Source organism: Saimiri boliviensis, chromosome 14, assembly GCF_048565385.1.
Source record: "Saimiri boliviensis isolate mSaiBol1 chromosome 14, mSaiBol1.pri, whole genome shotgun sequence".
Lineage (NCBI taxonomy): Eukaryota > Metazoa > Chordata > Mammalia > Primates > Cebidae > Saimiri > Saimiri boliviensis.
Genome location: NC_133462.1, coordinates 76397570 through 76415352, shown reverse-complemented (window position 1 = coordinate 76415352; position 17783 = coordinate 76397570). Strand labels below are relative to the sequence as shown.

Below are 17783 nucleotides of genomic sequence, written 5' to 3'. Positions count from 1 at the left end.
GTAAACAAGCCCCAACTCCATGTGACCGCTGTAGGACACGGCTTCACTGCATTTTTTTAAATTGGGATATATGTGGGGAGCGCTTTGTCTTTCCTGGCCCACCAGTTTCTCAGCCCCAAATTCTCCCTGTGGTTACTGGAGAAATCCTGGGCGCTGCAACCTCAGAGCTCCCCTGGAGTCCGGGAGGCCCTGCTGACCCCGCTGACCCCGCTCTTGTCCGCAGAGGTGGCCGGCAGGTTCCTGGCGTCCGAGGCCAGCACGCACCTGCTGGTGTTCAGCATGGAGCAGCGGCTGCCGCCCAACCGCGAGCTGGTGCAGGCCGTGCTGCGGCTCTTCCAGGAGCCGGTCCCGAGGACCGCGCCGCACAGGCACGGGCGGCTGTCCCCGCGCAGCGACCGGGCCCGGGTCACCGTCGAGTGGCTGAGCGTCCGCGACGACGGCTCCAACCGCACCTCCCTCATCGACTCCAGGTGGGGGTCGCGCGGAAGCGCAGAGCAGGGCGAGGGGGCTGCTCCGCCCGGCTTGGGGGCGGGGACGCGCGGGGCGGCGCGGGGTCCTCAGCCCGTTCCAGTCCCCGCCCTCACGCGGCGCTGGGTCTCCGTGTCGTGTGTGTCGTGTCCTCAGGCTGGTGTCCGTCCACGAGAGCGGCTGGAAGGCCTTCGACGTGACCGAAGCCGTGAACTTCTGGCAGCAGCTGAGCCGGCCCCGGCAGCCGCTGCTGCTGCAGGTGTCGGTGCAGAGGGAGCACCTGGGCCCGGGGGCGTCGGAAGCCCACAGGCTGGTCCGCTTCACCGCTCAGGGGACGCCGGCGGGGCGTGGGGAGCCCCAGCTGGAGCTGCACACCCTGGACCTCAGGGACTACGGGTAGGTGCTCCATGTCAAACTGGCGAGCCTGAATAAAGAGACAGAAAGAGGCAATTCAATTTATTCTGAAATGGACAGCTTTTCAGAGTGCTGTGGGAATGAATAAGACAATGTACAAAATTTTTTCTCTGACTCTTAGGAGGTCCTCAGTAAATATTAGTTATTAATTTTCAAGTTATTTCTAGCTTTCCATCCTATATAGCAAATATTCAGCTTTTTGAACTTAGGAGATGGATCATAAATCTCCCTCCCAGATGCCCTGTGACCTCAGCCTTCCCAGCTGACCTCTGACCCTGCCTGTCCTTGCCCCCACAGAGCTCAGGGTGACTGTGACCCTGAAGCACCAGTGACCGAGGGCACCCGCTGCTGCCGCCAGGAAATGTACATTGACCTGCAGGGGATGAAGTGGGCCAAGAACTGGGTGCTGGAGCCCCCGGGCTTCCTGGCTTATGAGTGTGTGGGCACCTGCCAGCAGCCCCCGGAGGCCCTGGCCTTCAAGTGGCCGGTTCTGGGGCCACGACAGTGCATCGCCTCAGAGACTGCCTCACTGCCCATGATTGTCAGCATCAAGGAGGGAGGCAGGACCAGGCCCCAGGTGGTCAGCCTGCCCAACATGAGGGTGCAGAAGTGCAGCTGTGCCTCGGATGGGGCGCTGGTGCCAAGGAGGCTCCAGCCTGGAGGAACTTGACCTGTGTGTGTTTCTGAAGTGTTCTAGGGCACCAGGAGAGCTGGGGATGACTGAAGAGCTGATGGACAAATCTCTGTGATCTCTAGTGAGCCCTGAATTTGCTTCCTCTGACAAGTTACCTCACCTAGTTTTTGCTTCGCAGGAATGAGAATCCTTGGCCACTGGGGAGCCCTTGCTCAGTTTTCTCTGTTCAAATATTATTCACTGCACTATATTCTAAGCACTTACATGTGTGAAGATACTGTAACCTAATGGCAGAAACCCTGATGTGTCATTGTTTTCTTGTCCTGTCACTGGATCATGGCTAAACTCCTTCACCACCACTCTGGGTCTAAGGCCTGGGGTTAAGTGCAGGTTGTGCATCCCCAATCCAGATAATAAAGACTTTGCAAAACATGAATAAAACACATTTTATTCTGTAATTTTGTAATTTTCTAAATTTTGTAGTTTTCTAAAACTTCCTTAGTTTTACAATCAGGTCGACCTGATTGTAAAACTAAGGAAAGAGCCTGAGTTGGCCAAGAGTTGGTAAAGATCTTGGTTAAGTAATACAGGAAACTAGGATTCAAATGCTTTCAGGGCCGAGGCAATGGCTCATGCCTGTAATCCCAGCACACTGGGAGGCCGAGGTAGGCAGATCACTTGAGGCCAGGAGTTCAAGATCAGCCTGGCCAACATGACAAGACCCCATTTCTACTAAAAATACAAAAATTAGCTGGGTGTGGTGGTACGCGCTTGAAATTCCAGCTACTTGGGAGGCTGAGGAACGAAAATCGCTTGAACCCAGGAGGAAGAGGTTGCAGTAAGCCAAGATCACACCATTCCACTCCAGCCTGGGCAACAGAGCGAGAATCTGTCTCAAAAAAATAAATAAATAAATAAAATAAAATGCACTCCGATTCTAGTAACTGTAGTGTCTGTCCTCTCAGAATTGATATAGAAATCTGTTTGCTCTTGACACTTTGACTTTCCTGGGCATAGTGACTGGGCTTTATTTCAATTCTACTTTCTTTTTTTTTTTTTTTTTTTTTTTTTTTTTTTGAGACGGAGTTTCGCTCTTGTTACCCAGGCTGGAGTGCAATGGCGGGATCTCGGCTCACTGCAACCTCCGCCTCCTGGGTTCAGGCAATTCTCCTGCCTCAGCCTCCTGAGTAGCTGGGATTACAGGCACACGCCACCATGCCCAGCTAATTTTTTGTATTTTTAGTAGAGACGGGGTTTCACCATGTTGACCAGGATGGTCTCGATCTCTCGACCTCGTGATCCACCCGCCTCGGCCTCCCAAAGTGCTGGGATTACAGGCTTGAGCCACCGCGCCCGGCCCTCAATTCTACTTTCATCAAAATAAAATCTGTGATCAAACTCATCATGTATACTTAATAGAGAAGAAAATGAAGCTTTGAAGGATCTGGAATGTATAGCTAGCTATAAGAGCTGTGCAGACTAGCAAAAAAGCCAAGATGTCCAAGAATGTGAGTCACTCCCTTGATTTTGAGCGGAAAAAAGGAGCAAATGTCCATAATGTTGGGATATAACATGTTAGAATGCCAAGATTATAGGGACTTTTAAGCTGTAAACTTGACGCAGGGTCTCAGCCTGAGACATGGACATCTTGGCTTCTTTGCCAGTTTGCAGAGCTCTTATTAGCTGTAAATTGTAGATTATCTAAAGCTTCATTTTTTTCTCTTTTAAATAGAAACAGTCCTGACTTTCATACTTTTACTGGAGATTTAAGAAAATAGTCATTTTTGGCCGGGTGAGGTGGTTTATGCCTTTAATCCCAGCACTTTGGAAGGCCGAGATCAGTGGGTCACCTGTGGTCAGGAGTTCAAGACCAGCCTGGCCAACATGATGAAACCTCATCTCTACTAAAATACAAAAAAAAAAAAAAAAAAAAAAAAAGCTGGGCATGGAGGCACACTCCTATGATCCCAGCTACTTAGGAGGCTGAGGTGGGAGGATCGTTTGAACCCAGGAGGTGGAGGCTGTAGTGAGCCAAGATCATGCCACTGCACTCCAGCCTGGGCAACGGAGACTGTCTCAAAAGAGAAAAAAAATAAAATAGTGATTTTACAAGCACTTCACACAACTGACATAACAAAGGCTGTGGCTATCTCAACTCACATTCTGATCCATCAAGATCTTTCCTTGATTTTGAAATAACCTTAACCTACTCAAGAACAAATTTAGAAATCCTTTTTCTCTCTGAAATCTTTGTCAGTGGCTCTGGCATTCTAATTACCAAGGCTGGAACCTTGCACTTGCCTGGACCCATGGCACAGATCAGACAGGTGGGGCACCATTAATTGAGGCAGGGAAGGGAGGAGGACAGGCAGGTCCGGAAGTGGGGAGTGGAAAGAAGATTGGACAGGGCCAGTCTGAGGAGTCAACGGGGAGTCCAGGGGCCACATCCAGGACCCTGCAGAAGGTCAAATGTGGGATCCTTGGCAGGAGGTAACAGAGCAGGGAAGGGAGATGGCCAGGCACAGCTACACAGGGACAAGGGCAGAGATGATACTGGGGTGGGGGGCACAGAGGAAAAACTGGGAACTAACTAGTCGCTAGAGGTTTCAGGAGAGAAGGAGGAAGCCAGATGGGACAGAAAAGAACTGAAAGAGGCAGGAAGAGACTCTCCCCACCCCACCCCCGGACAGCCAGAGTACTGGCGCTAGAATCAGGGACAGGGAGGTGAGGAGGATATTTTTACATCGTTACAGAAAAAGATGAAAGCTCAGAAAAGGAAGAGAGGTCGGAGAACCCGCAAATCTGTTCATGCGGGGTGAGAACTGCTCAGAGTTAGGAGATGTTTGGTGCTGGAAAGGACCCGGGAGGAAGCCTTGATCCGATCGCTGATTTCAGAGAGAGGGAAACTGGGACCTGCAGAGGGGGCGGTCTGCTCCTTGATGCCCAGAGCGCGCGGTCCTCCCGGAACCCCGCCTCGCTTCCTGCGTAGCGCACAGCAGCGCCTTGCATGGCGGGCCAGCCCTGCCCTCGCGTGCTTGCTGACCAGTTGCAGAGGCCATCGGCTCCCGGGAAACACCTGGCCTCGGGCCGGGAAGGCACGCCGCGCTCTCAGAGCTGGGCTGGAGTCGGTGCTCTTGGCGTCCCTGGCTCGGGCAGTAGCGGGCTTGGCCCCAGGGAGCGTTGGAAATGCTTCGACCCCCATTTTTGCCCGAACGGAGACCCTCCGGGCATTCACGGTCCGGCCTTCTACAGCCGCAGGGGAGCCGCGGCCTCTTGCAGGGCGCTCCGCGCGGTCCCCGACTGCCCCGAGCCGAGGAGCGGGCTAAGTCCGGCTGAGCTCCTCATGCTGCCACCCCGCCACCCCGACTTCCCCGGGCGGGCCTGAGAGCTCCTCGGGGAAATTCAAAGTACTACAGGAACCAACGTTTGCAGATGCTCTCCCTGCGCCGCGACCACCCTGCGCTTGGCCTGGGCCTCACGGAGGCGTCCAGAGTGGGCTCGTGCAGGCACAAGGAAGAGGGTGCACCCCGGCCGATCCCTTCTCGACCCCTGGAAGTGAGCTGGCCGGGCCGGGGCTTGCAGACCTCCGGGAGCAGCTGTGGGGCTGAGCGGCGACCAGGGGGCCAGGCCCGGGCAGAGGACTGCGAGGACCACCGCGGCAGGCGCAGTCGGCGGCGTCCAGGCTCGCGCCGGCGCGGGGAAAGGCTCCAAATTGGGCAAGCGGTGAACGCAGCTCTGCGCATGTGCAGGAGACGCCGGAGTTTCACTTCGTAACTTTTAAGTGGTCGGAACACGCCCGGCCCGGCCACGTCCCGCCAGACACGCCGCCGCCGCAGGTACAGGGGACAGGGGGTGTGAGGAGGGGGGAATGTCGTCCTCCGCCTTTCCCGGGACGCGCGGGGCCGGGTCCACTCCGGGGTGCGCGCCAGGTGTCTGTTTCCGGAACGGCTCCTAGCCTCAGCAGACCCCAAACCCCTCGACCCCAAGCAGGGGGTGACCACGCGGGATTGGGTGGGAGGAGAGGGTCAGGGCAGGGGGCCTAGTGCCCCTATTCCAGCCCCGTGCTCCTCGGGACTTCCTGGCGGCTTTTCAGGCCTTCTCTCTGAGGCTCCAGCTTTTCGCTTTAAGGGCTGGTGCCTCCTACCCCACCCCTCTCTTTGGGATTTGTCAGCGGAGTCCGACCTCCCGCCTAACTAGGAGCGCAGCCGTGAGCTCCTCGGACTCTGTGCAAGGCCAGGCTGGGAAAGGGCCAGGCGTCCGAGTCTCCTGACCCTGGGAAGGCAGAGGTCCCCTTCGGGCTGTCCCTGGATGACCACTTCCTGCAGCCTTGGCGGAGTCCAGAGGAGAGAGGCTGGAGACTTGCGGACTCGGGGACTCAGGGACTCGGGGACTGGGGGACTGGGGGGAAGGGCAGGGGCGGGAAGAGTGAGGCGAGCTCTGCTAAGAAACCAAATCCGCAGAGGTTCCAGCACCTGATAAGACTCGGTACCTGAGGCCCTGGAGGGGCCGCAGTCATTCAGCCCCAGGCAGGTGGTGTCCTCAAGAGCAGGGGTGGACAGAGTGGTGGACCCACTGAGCCTCCCCGACACCTGTCAGGTCATCCTCAAGTCTGCTGTGCCTTCAGGGGGACATGAAGGGAAGCCAAGGCTCCTTTTCCTTCACACTCCCCACTCCTTTGTTTAGTGTGGGGGCAAAGGTTTCTCCTGGCCATTCACTGGGATCTAACAGAAGACTCCAGGTGGATCCTGCCCTTGTGTTTCCCATTAGCTGGAGGGCTGACTTCAAGGCAGACAGCTCCTAGTTGCTTGCTAGGGCCTGGCTAAGTGCTTTACAGGTCTTGTTTTGGGTGTGTGCCTCCGTTCAACAGCCCCATGAGAGAAAGTCGCCACTTGCATTTCCTGGAGAAGGAAGCCAAGGCACAGAATGGTTAGGCGGCTTGTTTGAACTGCGTGCTGCTGAGACCTTAACGCCAGAGCCTGCTCTGAGCCACACTGCCTCTCCTTTCAGCAAGGGGCTGTGTCATTCCCTTTGTGCTCCAGGATAGAGGTAAACAATTGTCCAGGTTACTGGGTCTTTTGGTGTGGCCGTAAGGAGAAGTTTGTACTTTACTTTGCAATCTTACTGTGCATCTGAAAGACCAGAATTAGCTCCCGAGGCGAAGCCTGGAGCTGCTTGTAGTTTTGCTCTCATCACCACAGGATTGAAAGATTTGGTGATGATAAAATTACCCTGAATTTGTACAGGGCCTTCTTGCAAGAACCAACAATATCCACATACTTCCTGCAACATTCTGCTGACATTTCTAGAGCTCGTCACGTTGGCCACCAGGCCAGTCCTTGCCTGGTGGAGACGTAGTGGGTTAGCTCCGGTGGTTGACTTTGGCAAATTCACACCAGCTGTTGGATTTAGCCCTGTCCCGCTTCCACAATCAGACGCTTGGGTGCACCTGGGCTGAACTTTGGGTTGGAAGAGTGAGGTCACCTGCTGCCCACTCCGGCTCTTGGGCCTCAGCAGTAGTTCTTGGCTTTCCTACCCTCGGCATATTGGCTAGGAATACGGGCTGAATGGAGAATTTCTGGAGGGCACAGATAAGTGCTGGGCATTCACACACATCTAGGATGACTGAATGTTGCTAGGGGTTCTCAGCCAGGTGTTGCCACTGCAACCACAGTGCCTGGTTACTGGTTTGGCCTCCTCCACATCCTGCCAGTTGGGTGTTCCCCTCCCCCGCCTTCTCAGCCTGGCAGCGCTGCCCCATGGTGGCTGTGTTCCCAGCTGCCCTTGGAGAGCGTGCCTGTTTGTGAAGATGCAGAGGAGCTGTCCCGCTGAGAGCCAGAGGGACGGAGCTGTTTCAGCGGGATCTGGACTTTAGGTGTCTAATGGGCAGGGACAGGCTGGGACTGAGCTGAAAGGTCTGAGAGAGACTGTGGATCCCCAGAGCTGTGCCCTAACCTGGGTGCTCATTGGAGAGGGCAGACAGGACTGGCCACCTGGCCCCATTACCTCCATCTCAGGCTGATAGTATTTGCCAGCTACCTCCCCGAGTTGTTATTAAACTTTGTCAAACAACCCTGGGGAGCCGATTTGGCAAGAAGAAAGTTACTTAGAGGCATGGCTGGGGCTGGAGGGGGAAGAGGAGTGGCAGGTATTTCCCTCCGAGGAGGCCTCTCTCCTCTGCAGCTCTGGCGAGGGTGTGCCACTCCCAGCACCTCCACAGCACCCTCCCCTTTCCAGGGACAATGCTCCCTCTGTGAGCATTTTATGGGGATATGTTTTCTTTCCACTTCACTTTTCAAGCCTTCCTTGTTCATGCTGCTGTGTTCCTTCTTCCTGATTCTAACTCTTGGGAAACCTTGGGGAGCCTCCCCAGCAGCACTAGCCCTCAGGGCCCACGTGAAGTCCTTTGCTTGGGGTCCTACCATCAACCCACAGCCTCCAGGGCTTCTGTGGGAGAGGGCTGCTCTGTTAGCCACTGCAGGTCCTTGACCATTGGCGAAGAGGAGAGAGGCTGGGGCCGCAGGTGGTGCGGGCTGAGGAAGGAGGAGTCCGGTTGCACAGAGGGACACTGACGATGGAGAACCAGTTCTGGGAGTTTGGGGAGAGATCAGGCAGGAGGGAGCCCACTGGGCAGAACCTCAAGCTCCGTATGGGCGGCATGTTTGCAGGGATGTGTGCTGGGGGGTTTCCATCCAGACCTCTAACTGGAAAGGGGTGGCTCCCATGTGATGCTAGGTGTCTGTGATCCTTCAGGAAAGTGTACAGGCTGGTACCCCAGGACTCACTGCTCAGGAAGGCCCGGCAGGAAATGAGTGTTGGGACTGAGGCCTGGCAGCTTGGAAGTTGGCCGGGGCTGCTTTTGCCTTTGCCAGAGACAGCTCCAACTGAGGACCCCTCCAACGGGCCCTTTGGCAGTTCTTCCTTCCCCTGGCGTCTGGTAAGTGTGGGGACAGGAAGGAGGAGGGGTAGGTGTTGGCCTGGAAGTGTTGGGCTGGGGTGTTCCATTGGGTGGTGCCACTGGGTGGGGTGTAAAGGGAAGCGGAGAACATCTGTGTTCCAGAGGCCACTTTTGTGACTCTGTTCAGAGCCAGCAGCTCTGTGACTCTGGCATCACAACCCCCACTGCCTCCAGCCGTTGCCAAGTCTCTTAGAAGGTCGAGAAAGTGACTTGGCATTCTGAGGGATGCTCCCATGCCCTTGGGCCTTCCACTTATTCACCCTTCCTGTACTTCCGGTCATGTGTGTCTGTGTGTGTGTCTGTGTTTGCATGCGTAGGTGTCCGTGTGTGATTGTCCGCAGCACTGAAGGCCCAGGGCTTTCCCAGCGCACACCCCACCAGCACTACCAGGTATCCAAACATCTGTTTGGGTTCTCTGTATCTTTTCTTCTTGTCCTCAAGATCTTTGTCCCTGTAACAGCTAGAAGGACCAGACTTAGCAGAAATCTCCTGGGAATTCTAGTTTCACCAGATTTGGGCAGGTGGGAGCTTAAGCAAGGCCAGGCTGAACATGTCTTCTGGCCCTTCACCCACACTATGAGAAGCTGGCCAGAACTTGGACACTAACTCCCGGGCCTCTGGTGTCAGGGGACAGACACCGGAGATTTCCATTAGCTTCACCAGGGATGCCAGGAGCCTCGGGAAGGAAGGTCTGCAACCCAGCCTGGAGCAGTGTTTGCTTTGGAAATGCTGGGCCTTGCAGTTAGACCAGTGGTACCCAGGAGGTGTCTGTGTGTGTGAAAGGGGGGAGCTGGGGGACCCAGAGGTCCCTGAGGAGGCCCTGAGACCCCCGACTCCCTCCTGCTTCCTACCCTAGACGACTCCCTTTGCTTTCTCCTCTGTGACAAAGTAAAAAGAGGAGCTGGCATCTAAGAGTCAGGACGCCAGGTTTGGGATTCAATTCTGTCCTGACCAGCTCCTTAACCTTGGGGCAGGTTAGTAAACCTCTGAGCCTTAATTTCCAAGTACAGCAGATGGGCCCATTTCTGGGGTTCCAGCTCTGACATTCTGTGATGAGTGGGAGTGAGGTGGTGTCTGCGGCTCGTGTGGATGCACCATTGTGAATACTTGGATGTTCCCTTCTTCCCTGTTTGTTTATCCCTGTGTTTTTCTCTTCCTGCCTTCGTGTCCTTTCTCCCTCTCCCCTGCTTGTACTCCAGATCTGCCAGTGGCTTCTGCAAGAGTGATTTTCCCATCACGAGTCCTTGAGGCTGGAGGAACTTCAGGACCTCTTAAGCCAGCAGCTGCAGCAACTTCTGTTTCTCTCTTTCTCCATGTCACCCCCTCTGGGTATCTGCCTGCTGTGTCCTGGGTGAGCCATTCACCCTGACCATCTGATTCTCCGGGACTCTCCCACAATGGAGCTATTCTCTGTGGATACTGCCAGGCACGCAGAGGTCCAATGTCTGGCTCTCCCGGACTCCTTGCTGCTGGCTCCCTGTGCCCCCCCAGTCCCTGGGGAAACGCCTACCTTTGGCCCTGCCAGCACTGGTGGGAAACTGCAAGAGATTCAAGCCCTGAACATCTGCCTTGCTCTGTTGTCCTGTGCTCCAGGGAAGACAGGCGCGATGACAGACTCCCCATTCTTGGAGCTGTGGCAGTCCAAGGCGGTGACCGTCCGTGAGCGACTGGGCCTCGGGAACCAGCCCAACGACTCCTACTGCTACAACTCGGCCAAAAACAGCACCGTGCTCCAGGGGGTCACCTTTGGTGGCATCCCCACTGTCCTGCTCATAGACGTCAGCTGCTTCCTGGTGAGAGCCCTCTTGAATCATGTCCCCCAGCCTCAGTTATTTGTATAAATCCCCCACGCAGGGCATTCTGGGGAAACTTAGATAGGAAGTCAGACATAGCTAGGTTTAAATCCCACCTCTGCTGCTTACCAGCTCTGTGACTTGGGCATGTTACATAGCTTGTGTACACCTCCCCTTTTTGCTCTGGAAAATGGAGATCATAATTCCTAACTCAGAGAATTTTGGAGATTAGATAAGGCCATGTGTGTAAAATACTCACATGGCCATGCCTGTAATTATTACCATGATTGCAGAGCTCTCAGCCTGTCCTGTCTTTAAGGACCTTGGGAAGGGTCATCTCATGGGGTTGAGTTGAGAGATGTAAATGGAGAATACCGACTCGATTTAGAGCAGGTGCAATTCCCAGGTGTTGCCTCTTGTTCCCCTTTGGCATCCCTGGGGTTTTTAAAGAATTAGAAGGCCAGGTGCCATGATTCACACCTATAATGCCAGCAGTTTGGGAGGCTGAGGCAGATGGATCACGAGGTCAGGAGTTTCAGACCAGCCTGGCCAACATGGTGAAACTCTGTCTCTACTAAAAAGACAAAAATTAGCCTGGCGTGGTGGCACGCACCTGTAGTCCCAGCTCCTCAGGAGGCTGAGGCAGGAGAATTGCTTGAACCTGGGAGGCGGAGGCTGCAGTTAGCCGAGATTGTGCCACTGCACTCCAACCTGGGCAACAGAACAAGACTGTCTCAAAAAAAAAAAAAAAAAGAATCAGAAGCTGATTCTCAGGGCATACCCTCAGCAGGTAGTCTTTCTTTAACGTAGATCTTGTTCACAACGATGCCTCCAATTTGAACTATGTCATTGTTCTTCCTTATGCAGACTGAACGTTGACGGGCTGAGATTTATTGGGGTTAAAGGGCCCCTCTTTTCACCAATGCCATGGGCTGGCCAGTGTCTGTTGATGCTGTCTCTTAACATGTAGCAGAGACCATCTGAGTGAAGGGGGCAGGTGGCTCTGATGGAGTAGACACCCTTGGACTGCTTGGAGCTAGAGACTAGACTTGGGTGGGGAATGTGGGGAGGGTGGCTTGGGGTAGCAGGGAGGACTGGGCAGGGGTGTGGGGGTGGATTTCAGAGTCGGTGGGATTAGAGGAGGGTGGCCCTGGGCCTTCAGGGTGGGGGGAGTTTGGCCAAGGTGAGGAGTACAGAAGGGGGCCTGGGCAGGGGCCCTAGGTGGGTTGGGTGGGCATTGTTGCAACAGTGTTGGTTGAGAAGAGAGTCTCTCTCTACTGGAGTGTGCTGGTGAAGGGGAATTCTTTTTTTTTTTTTTTTTTTGAGACAGCGTTTCACTCTGTCCCCCAGGCTGAAGTACAGTGGCACAATCACTGTTCACAGCAACCTCCTCGTCCTGGGCTCAGCAATCCTCCCACCTCAGCCTCTTGTACAGCTGGGACTATAAGCACGTGCCACCACGTCTGGCTGATTTTTGATAGAGATGGGGTTTCACCATGTTGCCCGGGCTGGTCTCAAACTCCTGAGCTCAAGCGATTCACCAGCCTTGGCCTCCCAAAGTGCTGGGATTACGGCAGTGAACCACCGTGCCTGGCCAGGGGTGGATTTTTTTGCAGGAAGTTTTGGAGGTGGGAGGGATACATAAGAGCCAGAGCACCTTGGAGAGCGTGGGTGTGTGGGAAGCATCGGCACTGCACAGGCCAGGGCAGCAGTCGCCGTGGACAGGGAGGGCGGGCACCTGCCGAGCAGGTTTCGTGGTTTTCCTACAACTTGACTCACCTGCCTTTGAAAATATGTCACCAACTTCCTGATTCTCCTGGAGAAAATCCCATGGGAACTCAGTGCCCCTGGGGTTCAGGCCTTTTGGATTTCCTTTAGGAAAACAAAGCCCACCTTCAAAGCACCTGTTTCTGACCAGAGCAGGTAGGAGTGTGCTTACTAAGGTGTATTTCTTTTTTTTTTTTTTTTGAGACAGAGTTTCACTCTTGCTACCCAGGCTGGAGTGCAATGGCGCGATCTTGGCTCACCGCAACCTCCGCCTCCTGGGTTCAGGCAATTCTCCTGCCTCAGCCTCCTGAGTAGCTGGGATTACAGGCATGCGCCACTATGCCCAGCTAATTTTTTTGTATTTTTAGTAGAGATGGGGTTTCACCATGTTGACCAGGATGGTCTCGATCTCTTGACCTCGTGATCCACCCGCCTCGGCCTCCCAAAGTGCTGGGATTACAGGCTTGAGCCACCATGCCCGGCCTAAGGTGTATTTCTCTACCTACCCGAACCTCAAAGTGAGGGACCCTGTCTAGGGAGGGAAGAGAGGCAGAAACATGATAGGAACCCTGGCAAGGTGGACTATGGGGAGTGAGGACAGTCTAGAGCAGGCGTCCCCAAACTATGGTCCCACATGCAGCCTCCTGAGGCCATTTATCTGGACCCCCGCCGCACTTCAGGAAGGGGCACCTCTTTCACTGGTGGTCAGTGAGAGGAGCACAGTGTGTGGCGGCCCTCCAACGGTCTGAGGGACAGTGAACTGGTCCCCTGTGTAAAAAGTTTGGGGACGCCTGGTCTAGAGTGTATAGATGTCTAGAGCTAACCAGCTTAGTCCAGCCCTGGGGTTGCCATTGGACACAAGCCTGCTGAGGTGTCCCAGCTTACTGAGGCTGAGCCAGCCAGAACACAGGTCTTCGTGGGGCCTTGCTGCCTGTGTGCTCTGTGCTGGGGGTCTGCAGGGCCTGCAGAGCCTGCTGTCAGGGGAACCAAACTCAGGAAAACTCTGACCATTTCTAGCTCAGCCCGCGGAGGCTCTGCTACCTTGGTTCTGTAATTAAAAATGAAATTTTCTGGCCAGGCATGGTGGCTCATGCCTGTAATCCTAGCACTTTGGGAGGCTGAGGTGGGTGGATCACCTGAGGTCAGGAGTTCGAGACCAGCCTGGCCAACGTGGTGAACGCTCGTCTCTACTAAAAATCCTAAAATTAGCTGTGCATGGTGGCGGGCACCTACAGTTCCAGCTACTCAGGAGGCTGAGGCAGAAGAATTGCTTGAACCTGGGAGGTGGAGGTTGCAGTGACTGAGAGAGTGCCACTGGCAGTCTAGCCTGGGCAAAAGAGCGAGACTCCATCTCAAAAGAAAAAAGAAATTTTTGTAAAGTGAAAAAGGACCCTGGTTCCTGGGGCTGCTGTGAGGCTAGACCTTACCTTCCTGCTTAGGGGCCACTGAAGGCAGATCAAGGCCTGAGACTGGGGCCTTGTGGTGTCACCGCTGCCTTGAGAGCAAGGGACAGGGATGACGTGCATGACTCGGCAGACTCCGGGCAAGCTTGGCATCAGTGCTGGCAGCCTTGGCGGTGTGGGCACAGGTGGTGGGAGCTGGTGAAGAGGGTGAGCAAAGCATCCAGGCCACTGAGCTGTGTGACCTTGGGCAGCTCAGTGCCCTTTCTGGGCCTGAATGTTTTCCTTTTAGCCCTGTTGAGCGTGAGCGGGTGGGCTTTGCCCCTGAGACCTCTGTCTCTCCTAATGAGAAGCCATCCGACCTGCTTTTACTTGGTTTCTTTTCTATTTTTAGTTCTTAATCTTGGTGTTTTCTATCATAAGAAGAAGATTCTGGGACTATGGCCGCATTGCCCTGGTGTCAGAAGCAGGCAGGTAAAGACTTCACCTAGGCTATGAGCGTGCATGTGTGTATGTGTGAGTGTGTATATGTGCTTGTGTGCTTATGAGCATGTGTGTGTATGCATATGTATATGTGTAGTGTGTGTGTTTGTGTCTCCCTGGAATGGGCTGTGGGCTTATGAAGCCCTTTGTGTGGGTAGGACCCACATATGACATTACCATTAGGTTGTGTTCATTGAGTGTATTTGCCCAGCCTGTACCAGTAATTGTTCTTTGCTCTTCACCACAGACCCACGAGGTTGGCCCTTCTACCCTCATTGTGCTCAAAAAACAAAAACAAAACCTTAGGCCCAGATGCTCAGCTTGTTCAGGGCTTCTGTTGGGCCAAGACCGTGAACCTCGTTGGCTTCCGACTGGTTGCTTTAGATACTGAGGGCTTTCATGATCCTCTGAAGAAGATGCCCATTTTCTTTTTAAGTGATCATCTTTGAAATTAATTAGCATGGAGTCAGGACTGGGTGAGGATCAAGAAGGGCAGCAGAGCCCTCAGGGAGCTGCCCCACCCTCCTGCCAGGTCAACGCTGGCTTTGGATGAGTCTGTTACAAAGCACAGGCTCCCTTGGCCAGGCCTCAGGTCCTTCCAGTTCTGCCTGGGGCTCTAGGATTCTTTCTTCATGTCTCCTGAAGCATGACAGTGAATTCTGGATCTGTACAACCATATGTTCCAGCTCCAGCTGGCTGTTTGCACCCAGGATCTTATGTCAGATGTGGCAATAGGAAGTGAGTGATGAAAACTCAGGGACTGGCCCCAGCTGCTACCCAGAGTCTCCCCTGGGCCCCTCCTGACATGTGGCCTGTGTGGCAGGGTCCTCTGAACTGGGAAGAGGAGTTATACCTGTAAAGGCACTGTTCTTCCCCATGATCTCTGCTCTGGCATTTGCTAAAGCCTGAGGTGATGACCTTGGACTGTTGGGGAGAACCTTTTGGGACATCTGATGCCTTTATGGCACATTCAGCTGGAAGTGGGGGCCACATACTCTGGTAGAAAAGACCACCTGGGGATTAGAGGGCCCTGCTGCATCCCTGGCTGTGCGACCTTGGTCAAGTCGCCAAACTTATTAGGGTTGGTCTCCTCCTGTCCTCTCTTCCCCATGAGGCCGCTGTGAAGGCCGAAAGAGACAGCATCTCTGCAAAGGCTTTTATCATGATTTTTGTCATTAGAAAGGGGACAGTAGAACCAGGAATAGAAGACTAAAGAAAAGCAGTCCCGGCCAGGCATAGTGGCTCATGCCTGTAATCCAGCACTTTGGGAGGCCGAGGCGGGTGGATCACCAGGTTAGGAGTTCAAGACCAGCCTGGCCAACATGGTGAAACCCCGTCTCTACTAAAAATGCAAAAATTAGCCAGGTGTGGTGGTGGGCACCTGTAATCTCAGCTACTCGGGAGGCTGAGGCAGAGAATTTCTTGAACCCGGGAGGTAGAGGTTGCAGTGAGCCAAGATCGTGCTACTGCACTCCAGCCTGGGTGACGGAGTGAGACGCTGTCTCAAAAAAACAAAAAAGAAAAAAGAAAAGAAAAGCAGTCACATATAGTGTATGGGGTGTTTTTATGGGAGTACTCACAAGAAAGGATCTGATTAAAGTGCCACAATATAAAGTGTCATCATTTGTCAACTCTAAAACATATGTTTTGGCATTTTCTCATCTCTGAAACTGGGAGGCATCTTGTTGATGGTGATTGTAGTTTACTTGGCAGCATTTTTTCTTTAGTGGTTCATAAAGTAATTATGCAAATTAAAACCAGTGGTATCTTAGATTTGATAAAATGCATTATTCCAAGTTTTACTTGATAATATTGGGAAATATATTGAAAATAGGCAACACTTTGAAGTCACTTTAGCTGGACCAGTCACAGTGGTGTGGTTTCTGGGTGTGGGACACCCAGGTGGTCTGTTGACCCCTTGCTGTTCATCCCATATAACATAGAGTTTTATACCACACCTGGGAATGGTCATTGTCCTTGTCTCTATGTTTGACTGAGTGAGTTATCTTTCGTTCCAGCCATTGAGGACTGATAGCTTTAGTTCTGAGCTCTAAGAGGCTGCAAAATACTGGACGTGATCTTTTTGACTTTTTTTTTTAAGAATTATCTCTCATTTTTTTCTTTTTGTGTCTCTTCTTTTTGTGTCTCTAGTGAGTCCAGATTTCAGAGATTGTCATCGACTTCCTCCTCAGGGCAACAAGACTTTGAAAATGAGCTGGTTGGTATCGAAGGAACCCTTGTGGACATGACCAGGGTGTGGAAACTAGCAGTCATGGTTTTGGGGAGGGAGCAGGGCGGATCTTGAGTGACAAGTGCTGGAGAAAGTGCTTCTCTGCATCAATGAAGGCACCTGCACTTGGGAAATACCCCAAGAGAGATGGCAGCTGGATGACCCTGGAACCTGAGACTGGATGAACTTGCAGGCCGGAACAGTTATGGAATCCCTTTCGCTTCCCCAGCACTTACCTCTGTTACACGCATGGCTTTGTGTGACAGTTAATTATGAACTTGCCGGCTGGATTATGAGCCAGATGTGGGCAGGAGCCCTGCCTTCTCCAGCCCTGTTCCCCAGTGCCTAATGCCTAGCAGGTGCTTAGTCATTGTTGAATGAGTTATTGAACAAATATTTGTCTTTCCTAGCCGGATAATAGCCCAGCTTTAAGGGTGTTAAGTTTAAGAGATGTGAAGGATGGTGAAACTTACAGACACCCTTTCCCCTGACTCCCACTCCAGTGGACCTTCCATCTGTTAGACTTGCTTCCTCTCTTGTCCCTCCTGGTCAGTGATTGTAAACAGTCAGCAGCCCACATCACTTGCTGCAGAGCTGCCCTGAGCTTTCATGATTTGATCACGAAATTGTCAAGAGATTTTAGCAAGAATTCCAGGCATGCAGTGTATTTTGCGAAGTACTGGGCGCATGCTTGCTGAATATGGGACAAAATCACTGATTTTGTACAACAGGAGGTTAAATGGTTATTTAATGTCAAAGACAATGGTTACATCTGCCTCCCAAAGGCACAGATGTTGGAAGCTAATCCCTGTTCTCTCTGTTTCCAGGGATGCTGTCCCTGGCTGACTGCGATCTTCCGTCTGCAGTGAGTACACCATGGGGCAGCTGCTGGGGGGTCTTTGTGCTGTTTTTTTTGGGGGGTATTTGGCCAATCCAGGGGAAAGAGCCAAGATGCTCGATCCTAAGATGGGGTCTCTTAGATACTTTTCAGTTCAGGTCCAAAGCAGTATGTGAGGGCTGAGAATCAAGGTGGGCAGGCAGCCCGTGGGGTCGGGGCAGCAGGGGAGGAGGCTTGTAGGATTGGAGCCTACATGCTGGAGGGTACATAGTCCCTGCTGGAACCTGGGGCTTCCAAAATTGAGGTGGATCCCAAGAGTTCTTGAAGATAGAGATGAATTTTATTTATTTCAACATATTCAGTGGAAATCATGTTCATCTCTCATAGTACTACACAAGATATTTAAAGCTATTTTTCGCTTTAATTATTCTACTTAATATTTAACACCGATTACATGTCAATTAATCTCTTCTAGGCAGGTTCGCATGTCTTTGAATTAGTGAAAAGTGAAGAAATATAATACAGTCAATTCATTTGGTTACAAGTTTTTTTTTTTTTCAATGAGGCCCATGGAGAGAAATCTAAAAGATGATTAAAGGTGGCCGGGCACAGTGGCTCATGCCTGTAATCCCATCACTTTGGGAGGCCGAGGTGGGCGGATCAGGAGTTCGGTGAGGTCGGGAGTTCGAGACCAGCCTGACCAACATGGAGAAACCCTGTCTCTACTAAAAATACAAAATTAGCCAGGCATGGTGGCTCATGCCTGTAATCCCAGCTACTTGGGAGGCTGAGGCAGGAGAA

General features: G+C 53.0%; 2 protein-coding genes across 8 annotated transcripts in view; both read left to right on the top strand.

Annotated features, from left to right (window-relative positions):
• LOC101028715 (left-right determination factor 2-like) overlaps positions 1-2440 on the top strand; it is a 32727-nt gene extending 30287 nt beyond the window's left edge. Inside the window, exons 5-7 of the mRNA XM_074385280.1 lie at positions 224-470; positions 625-864; positions 1180-2440. Of these exons, the coding sequence (XP_074241381.1) occupies positions 224-470; positions 625-864; positions 1180-1552 (860 nt within the window). The 3' untranslated portion in view covers positions 1553-2440. The remainder of the gene's footprint in view (positions 1-223; positions 471-624; positions 865-1179) is intronic.
• A 2057-nt stretch (positions 2441-4497) lies between these two features.
• Positions 4498-17783, top strand: part of TMEM63A (transmembrane protein 63A) — a 37686-nt gene continuing 24400 nt past the window's right edge. The window contains exons 1-8 of one of the 7 annotated variants that reach the window (XM_074385272.1): positions 4498-5352; positions 8267-8450; positions 8789-8861; positions 9671-9822; positions 10065-10264; positions 13826-13905; positions 16066-16132; positions 16972-17009. In XM_074385272.1, coding sequence (XP_074241373.1) covers positions 10079-10264; positions 13826-13905; positions 16066-16132; positions 16972-17009 — 371 coding nt within the window. In that variant the 5' untranslated portion in view covers positions 4498-5352; positions 8267-8450; positions 8789-8861; positions 9671-9822; positions 10065-10078. The other 6 variants (XM_074385273.1, XM_074385275.1, XM_074385271.1 and 3 more) reach the window with 6 other exon arrangements.